Here is a 9,277-nt window from a genome sequence, read left to right as displayed (position 1 = left end):
TGTAGGTTCATGCTCTACAACATCCGCAGAGTACGACCCTGCCTCACACAGGAAGCAGCGCAGGTCCTAATCCAGGCACTTGTCATCTCCCGTCTGGATTACTGCAACTCGCTGTTGGCTGGGCTCCCTGCCTGTGCCATTAAACCCCTACAACTCATCCAGAACGCCGCAGCCCGTCTGGTGTTCAACCTTCCCAAGTTCTCTCACGTCACCCCGCTCCTCCGCTCTCTCCACTGGCTTCCAGTTGAAGCTCGCATCCGCTACAAGACCATGGTGCTTGCCTACGGAGCTGTGAGGGGAACGGCACCTCAGTACCTCCAGGCTCTGATCAGGCCCTACACCCAAACAAGGGCACTGCGTTCATCCACCTCTGGCCTGCTCGCCTCCCTACCACTGAGGAAGTACAGTTCCCGCGCAGCCCAGTCAAAACTGTTCGCTGCTCTGGCCCCCCAATGGTGGAACAAACTCCCTCACGACGCCAGGACAGCGGAGTCAATCACCACCTTCCGGAGACACCTGAAACCCCACCTCTTTCAGGAATACCTAGGATAGGATAAAGTAATCCTTCTCACCCCCCTAAAAGATTTAGATGCACTATTGTAAAGTGGCTGTTCCACTGGATGTCTTAAGGTGAACGCACCAATTTGTAAGTCGCTCTGGATAAGAGCGTCTGCTAAATGACTTAAATGTAAATGTAAATGTAATGATACGCCATCCCATCTGGTTTGCGCTTAGTGGGACTATCATTTGTTTTTCAACAGGACAATGACCTAACACACCTCTAGGTTGTGTAAGGGCTATTTGACCAAGATGGAGAGTGATGGAGTGCTGCATCAGATGACCTGGCCTCCAAAATCAACTGACCTCAACCCTATTGAAACAGTTTAGGATGAGTTGGACAGCAGAGGGAAGGAAAAGCAGTGCTCAGCATATGTGGGAACTTCTTCAAGACCGTCGGAAAAGCATTCCAGGTGAAGCTGGTTGAGAGAATGCCAAGAGTGTGCAAAGCTGTCATCAAGGCAAAGGGTGGCTACTTTGAATAATGTAAAATATATTTTGATTTGATGTAACACTTTTTTTGGTTACACATGATTCCATATGTGTTATTTCATAGTTTTGATGGCTTCACTATCATTCTACAATGTAGAAAATAGTAAAAATAAAGAAAAACCATTGAATAAGTAGGTGTCCAAACTTTTGACTGTTGCTGTATATCTGTTCTCAGCAGATGGATTGGTTGTGAATACAAATTCAACCTCACTTTTTTGAATACTTGCAGAGGTACTACAGAATACAAATCTATTGAAGAAAGAATTACTTTCACATCAACTTCTGTCAACCCCCACAAAAGAAAGACAGCTAACAAATGCCCTAACCACAAAAAATACAATGGTTAACTGATGCATGATGAAATACATTCTAAAATGTAGCCTAAAACACATACAGTATATTGTAATAGTTAATAGATTACCATGTCTTTACAAAAATGTAAGACATTATCAATGCTGTTCTCTATACATTTGGTATCTCAAAAGGTTAATTGACCTGCGATCCAAATCTGCATGTCGAGGCGGCATCTTATAATTACATCGAAATTACAATATAATACCATCCTAAGAGTTTACAAGCACCGTCCTAGACTGTAGTCAACAACTTTCTGTAAAGAAAGTCATAAAAAATACTTTAAAGGCTAGATACAACTTTAGTCAGTGACATTTTATTTTTAAACTCTGCATCGTTGGGAAGGGCTCTTAAGGAAGCCTTTCACAGTAAAGTCTACACAAGAGGTATTCTGTGCATGTGACAAATTTAATTTGATTTTAAAATGACCACGTAGTTTACAGTAATTACCCATTCACAGTACCTACCAATATGTGTAATACGTGTTGTGTGTGGCCTAACTCTGGGCTTTACAAATGCAAGGCATACTCAGGCCTGAACATTTTAATGAAAGACTGCATGGGAGAGCCTCTATTATGACTGTTCACAAGACAACACAGTATGATAGAACAGCAACACAAATAAGGATTATACAACAGAGTGAAATACTTGCAGTAACAGACAATCATTCTATTTTCAGTTATGCAAACATACTAGATGGTGTCTTTGGTGGTACATAACATGTATACCACATTTCAATACTAAGTGTAGAAGAGGTTTCATTACATTTCTGGGAATTTGCTTAGGAAAGTATTCAGACCCCTTGATTTTTCCACATGTTGTTCCGTTACAGCCTTATTCTACAATTGATTAAATTCAATGTTTTACTCAATCTACAAAAAATATCCTACAATGACAAAACGAAAACAGTTTATTTTAAATACCTTATTTACATAAGTAATCATGTAAATGAGACTAAATAAAGCTCAGGTGCATCCTGTTCCATTGATCATCCTTGAGATGTTTCTACAACTTTATTGTAGTCCACCTTTGCTAAATTCAATTGATTGTATGTGATTTTGAAATTCACACCCGTCTATATTAAAAGGTCCCAGTTGACAGTGCATGTCAGAGCAAAAACCAGGTCGAAGGAATTGTCCGTAGAGCTCCAAGACAGGATTGTGTCGGGCACAGATCTGGGGAAAGGTACCAAAAAATGTCTGCAGTATTGAAGGTCCCCAAGAACACAGTGGCCTTCATTATTCTTAAATGGAAGATGTTTGGAACCACCAAAACTCATCCTAGAACTGGCCTCCCGGCAAAACTGAGCAATAGGGGGAGAAGGGCCTTGATCATGGAGGTGACCAAGAATCCGATGGTCACTTTGACAGAGCTCCTCTTTGGATGGGAAAACCTTCCAGAAGGACAACCATCTCTGCAGCACTCCACCAATCAGGCCTTTATGGTAGAGTGGCCAGACAGAAACCACTCCTCAGTAAAAGGCACATGACAGCCCGCTTGGAGTTTGCCAAAAAGCACCTAAAGACTCTCAGACCATGAGAAACAAGATTCTCTGGTCTGATGAAACTAAGATGGAACTCTTTGGCGTGAATGCCAAGCGTCAAGTCTGGAGGAAACCGGACACCATCCCAACGGTGAAGCATGGTGGTGGCAGCATCATGCTGTGGAGATGTCTTCAGGAACAGGGACTGGGAGACTAGTCAGGATCGAGGAAAAGATGAACGGAGCAAAGTACAGAGATTCTTGATGAAAACCTGATCCAGAATTCTCAGGACCTCAGGCTGGGGCGAACATACACCTTCCAACAGGACAACGACTAAGAACACAGCCAAAACACCACAGGAGTGGCTTTGGGACAAGTCTGAATGTCCTTGAGTGGCCCAGCCATAGCCTGGACTTGAACCCGATCAAACATCCCTGAAGACACATGAAAAGAGCTGTGCAGCGACGCTCCCCATCCAACCTGACAAAGCTTGAGAGCATCTGCAGAGCAGAATGGGAGAAACTCCCCAGATACAGGTGTGCCAAGCTTGTAGCGTCATACCCAAGACTAGAGGCTATAATCGCTGCCAAAGGTGCTTCAACGAAGTACTGAGTAAAGGGTCTGAATACTTTTATAAATGTGATATTTCCATTTATTTTCATAAATTTGCAAAAATGTCTAAAAAAAAGTTTTTGCTTTGTCATTATGGGGTATTGTGTGTAGATTGATAATGGGGGGAAAAAACGATTCAATCAATTTTAGAATAAGGCTGTAGCGTATTAAAATGTGGAAAAAGTCAAGGAGGCTGATTACTTTCCGAAGGCACCGTGTTTGTTACATTCAACAGGGTGTACCATATCCAGTTTTTCTTCCTTTAATGGTGAAGTCTGCCTGCTGCTCATAGTCCACTGGCCTTACAGGCAGGGCTTTAAAGTGCACATTTGGGACTAAATATTTTGCTGTGCGACCTCAACCTGGAGTTTTAATTTGGGAGCACCAGTGCAACAAAATAAATAACTTTATTTGTATAATTTTTGTAATAAGGCTTCTCGTTTCCCAGAGTCCAGATTTGTTAGCATCATGCTTGCACCATTAATACAGCAAAAACTGCTTGATTCTAGCCCAAACAGTTCAGAAGAGCTAACCCATATTATCAGTGCAACGTTTGTTGTTGTTTTTTGTCACAGGTTGGGAGGCCACATTTTACATTCATAAACCATGTCGCGGGACGTTCTAAAACTACTTGCGGACTGCATTTGTTTTACACCTTGTTCAGTCATGTTTGATACCTCATTAGCTAGCTAACAACCTGAAAACATTTGGGGGCACAGAAAGGAAAAGGGATAGCTTCTTCAGGAGATCCATGATCATAACAATGAACGAATGACGTCTTGCATGTCATCACAAACTTGATGCTCTTAAAGAGACGGTGTACAACATTAAATGTTAGTGAATTTACATTATGTGGAGACCTAATATTCCATAAATGACTTAATTTTAATGAGGTATTTAATGTCAACACTTTTGCTTTTTATAATAAAAAAAAGTGTTTACAGGGTTTCATATTCATTTCTAGGGCACAACATGTGCTTTAGCAGTAGCTTGGCTATACTGTATCTTAACCAATTTTAAAAATCACATTTCTGGTGTTCCTACATTTTTAAAGTTAGTTTAGAGCCCTGCTTACAGTTTAGAGCCCTGCTTACAGAACTGCCAGACTCACAACCAAGGTTGAGGCATGTTATTATGTTGATTTTAAGGATGAGAGCTAACGGTCGATGTGTAAAAAAGGGCCTCACCACCACCATCTGATGCCTTAACTGATCTCCCATAGGGGGCATGGGGCCGACAGGATTCTGATTGCAAAGGAAGATGAGATGGCCTATGTAACGGTCCTGTAATCTGAGAGATATAATTACAGGATACTCTGTCAGTCATTTTGCTAGCTGAGATCTGTTGAGATTTACAGTTTGGGACTCGACTGACAGGCTGACTGAATGATATCATTCGTCTGTTTTGAGTTTGATAGAGACTGTACGTCTGCTCTGTTCTTTTCCCATCTGCTCGTGGGTGCGTTACAGTCCCCTCAGTCTCTGGCTGCCATGACGGAAACATAATCTGTCTATTATCCCGGTTTTCTGAAGTGGAAATGTATCCATTATTTTTGCGGTGAAGCGAGGACACTCTCTTCGAGTCCCTTTCAGTTCTAGGGCAAGATGCTAGTGCTGCCCCACTCCCTAAATACATGTCAGTCATCTCTAACTCCAAGCTCTCCGTGTCCAGGGATCTACTCCTCCTATTTAAGGCCAAAGGACTCAGCAGAGGAGCCAGTGGACTCGACCGATTGACTTGTGTAAGGCTAAGGTGACGTGGCAGGCTGGCGATTCCCCAAGTATTACTGAGACTCTGTTCAAGGAGGTCAAACATACGTAAGTCACATTCAGCAAACGCATCCTTTTGCAGGTAGCTTTCTTCAAACACTTCATAAGGCGACGTGATGTATTCCTCCTCCATTACCATATCCATCTGCTGGTCATATTCCCCCTCGTTATCCATGTCCACGACATCAAATGTGACAATGGCTGGGAGGGCTTGCATGTTTTGGGCAAAGGGAGAGTTTGACTCAGAGCCTCCCATGCTTTCAGTTGAATTACTATAAACATGTGATTGTTTTGTGAAGTCCACTAGGGCTTGGGAGAAGCAAACTGTCTGGTCATCTTCCAAGTCATTCTTTGTTTTAGATAGATCATGATTTCCTCTTAACCGTGGGGACTGTGGCTTGTTTTGCTCAGAGTCAATTTCTTGTGATTGACATGTTGAGGTAAAGGTGCCAAAAACAGCATCTGACAATTTAGGGTTGCCAAGCATTTTCTCCCTATTCCCAGTTAGCCTGTCCTCTTCAATTAGACCCGTTTCAGGAGCGAACAGAGCATTTACATCTTCACCACCACACTGAGCTGACATGTCTAAAAACTCAAGTGGATCAGAGACGGGCAGCTTAGCTTTTTCAAAAGGTGGACTGATAAGACTGTCATCAGGCTCAAAAAGCTCATACAATGCATCGCCACTATAACTGTCCCTTGGTAGTCTATCGGTCCTGATCCTGTCAACTTTGTCACGTCCGTCTTCATCTTGTCCTGGGGTGGTAGAGTCATAGTAACCCTCATCGCTGTTAGGAACTGACACTTGATTTTCGCTCTGTGGGGTCATGACATCCGAAGATGTAAGGGTGGTCTCTGTAACTCCAAGAGCACCATTACTGTTGCTGCTGATGTCCATGGTATAGGAGCTAGATGGCTCTTCAGGTGTCATCCTAGGACTTTCACTGTGCTCTAGAAAGTCTTCTTCGTGGGTGTGGGTATAGCAAGCGTCCTCTGCAACCTCATTTTCCCAGAGGTCGTGGAGATAATCCCTGTCCACCTTAACAGGGGTGGCCATTTCTTCTCCTCCACCCTGGTACGTAACATAACAGGAACTCCGTTTGCCTGCATTTCGACTCCTTTCCGCTGAGACTGTGCCCTGAGAATCTGCAATACTGTCATCGTCTTGATCAGCTATTATGTCACCACAGCCAGTGAGCGAGTCAAAACTCTTTAGAGAGGCCACATCACCAAACAGCAAGCTCATCTGAGATGAGCCAGTAGGCAGCTGGACGTTCACAGTAGACTCTAGGTTAGTCTTCGGGAAAGAATCTGGTTCTGTGTTTATATGGAGTGTCTCTACAATATCCTCACCTTTCTTCAGTTCCCCTATCAGAGAATCAAGACTCCCTTGTTTCACCAGGTCTTTCTCAGACACTATGACATCAACACATTCAGGAGCAATTGTCAAACAATCGTCAACGTTTGCCAAAACAGGTACATTGGATTCAGACAAACTGCCCAGGCACTCCATGTCATTTTGGTCAATGATATTCTGGGCAATAGGCACCTCTTTGTTGCAGACATGAGAATTCGCAACCATTTCATTTTTTTCAAAATCACAATTTCTATTCTTTCTACGATGCCTGATGCTGTTAAAAAGTTCTCGCAAACCCTTTTTCTGCCGGGAAGAGAGAATGACTTCTGATCACCAGTAGGGTGACCAAATTCCCTACAAGCCTTTCCAGCAGTATCTTTCTGGCTGTGGTACTCAAAATATCCTGCTGGGACATATCCAATTCCCAGACTGTCCTCCCAGTCTGCCTTGCTAAGTCCATCATGAGTTTTACTCTTGCTGACTCCCTTCTTAGAGGACCACTTGTTTAGATTTTTGTTCCTTCCCCCAAAGAAGTTTGGTAAAACACAGATGCTTTTGTGTCCTCCAAAGAATCTTAAGGCAGTCCTCCTCAGTTTCCCTGATGGCTGATGCTCAAGGGGTACAGCATCAGAAATGTCAGATGGAGGCTTCACCTCAGTCTGTAAATCCTGGTCACCCATGGCCGTCTGCTCACAGCCAGCAGACAAATGCTTTGTATCACTTGCTGGCTCATTTCCGTCACAGTGCTCCATGGCAACAATCTACAGGAAGGTGAAGTGAACAGATATGAGCATGATGGTATCACCATCAGGTGCAAAGACTGCTGGCAATCAATCTTCCAAAACCATTTGCTTCCATTTTTCTGAAATGTAGGACAAAGGATTAGGCATAGAATGATTAGATTCTGTGCTATACAGTGATGGGCCTACATTATTCAATTTGGGCTTATTTATGGTGGTTTTCTTTACATTAGATGAAATAACACACGTATATGTAATTATCTATCTACCTGGCAAAGCGTTCAGAACAAGTGTTATGCTATCTGCATAGAAAGTGTAAAGCTGACCATTGATATACGTGCAACAGGAACAGCGAAATAAACAGACAGCAGGACATATCCTAAATTGTTTTCGCTTGAGATAGCTTTCAATGAATCACCTGTTTTTGAAGCAACATCATTATGTAGACTAATTGTTTATGCAATACACTACACGAGAAAACAGAGATGCGTGACGTTTACCAAGAAGTCGTCAGGTTGGGGCCACAAAGTAATGTGTCGCTAGCAGTGGCAGCTAACTAACGTTACCTTGTGCCTGGACCGCAAATCTAAAAGGATGTAGCACTATCGGCTGCCTAGGCTAGCTACCAGCAAGTTATCGACCTAGCTAGCAATATTTAGAAAACGGAGTTGGTTGTGTTAACCTAGTTTGCTAGCTAGCTAGCTTCTTCAATTAAATAACATTTTACACCCTTAGCTCGCTAGCAACAATGGCAATGCATGGCTGGAAAATACACTTTGACTAGCCTAGGAGACAAGCATTGTCTACAAGCATTACATTGAAGGGAAAAATTGCTATATTTCCAATAAGGGTTTATGGGGTGGGGGGATATATACATGAACTGACCTTGTTGGGCTTCTACACGCCAGAATAACAAAGAATACATCCGAATCACGTTATTCAGTCGTGCAACACAAACAGTCTTGAGCCTCTTGTTAATGTACGCATTGAATTATGGTAGTTGTAGTGAGAGCGGGTGTGTCCTGGGGTCCAAAGAGGTTCTAGAGTATATATTGAGCGGCTTTGCCTCTTCCTTTCTGATTGATCTTTTACCGGTAGTTCTAGATTGCCAAAGACCATTTATACCCCCCAAATTCATTCAAAGAGGATGCTCAATCTAGAATAATTTTGTCAACAAAACATTTAGTAAATAGTTTCCTGACTGACAATGTCTTTCCTTTGACATTGTCAGACTACATGGCTAATATAGCTCAATTGAATTGTTAGTACTGGAATATGTCATGCTCTATATAGCTTCAGTTACACCCTCAGTCAATAATATATACATATACATACATACATACACCCACACCGAGTCCACAAAACATTAGGAACACGTGCTTTTTCCATTACAGACTGACCAGGTGAACACTATGATCCCTTCTTCTTCTGTGGGTTTTATGGCAGACTACAAACCAAAAACATGTATTGCTGCCACCAACTGGACGGTTGAAATCAAAACAAGGTAAAAAAGAAAACCGATACGTGATATGGAAACTAACTTAATCCAACCAAATAAAATGTACATTGACAAAACAAAACTCCCATTTCATCCTTATTTCAATTCCCCATATCTCCCTTCTCAGGTTCTAGAGTACGGCTTGTGACAATATTCCATGAAATCTTTCAGCCCCAGGAACCGCTCTAGCTCTTCCACAATGATTTCTATCTTCCTGGACCTTCTCTCCACCTTGGCAGGACCATTTATCACCATAGCCATAAAGACCACAAAGTTCACCTTCTTAACCTTTAAAAAGTCAGCATCCTTCTGGTGAAAGTCAACCCCTGCAGCCGGCAGTGAAGGCTTATACACCACCATGGACTCTTCAAGTGCACCATTCACACCCTCAAAACCTTTTAACAGCAGCTGCATATG

The 9,277-nt window shown here is 42.6% G+C and overlaps 1 protein-coding gene across 1 annotated transcript; it reads right to left on the bottom strand.

The window, feature by feature from the left end:
* Positions 1-1,697: 1,697 nt before the first annotated feature.
* On the bottom strand, positions 1,698-8,635 carry LOC115135750 (APC membrane recruitment protein 1-like). Its single transcript, XM_029670804.2, is given in 3 exon segments — positions 1,698-6,930; positions 6,933-7,484; positions 8,248-8,635. Coding segments are annotated over 2 exon segments (2,733 nt in total). The 5' UTR covers positions 7,375-7,484; positions 8,248-8,635; the 3' UTR covers positions 1,698-4,639.
* Between the last annotated feature and the right edge of the window lie 642 nt (positions 8,636-9,277).

The sequence above is a fragment of the Oncorhynchus nerka genome, linkage group LG10 (assembly GCF_034236695.1).
Source record: "Oncorhynchus nerka isolate Pitt River linkage group LG10, Oner_Uvic_2.0, whole genome shotgun sequence".
NCBI classification, from domain to species: Eukaryota; Metazoa; Chordata; class Actinopteri; order Salmoniformes; family Salmonidae; genus Oncorhynchus; species Oncorhynchus nerka.
This window is presented reverse-complemented; position numbering and strand designations above follow the sequence as displayed.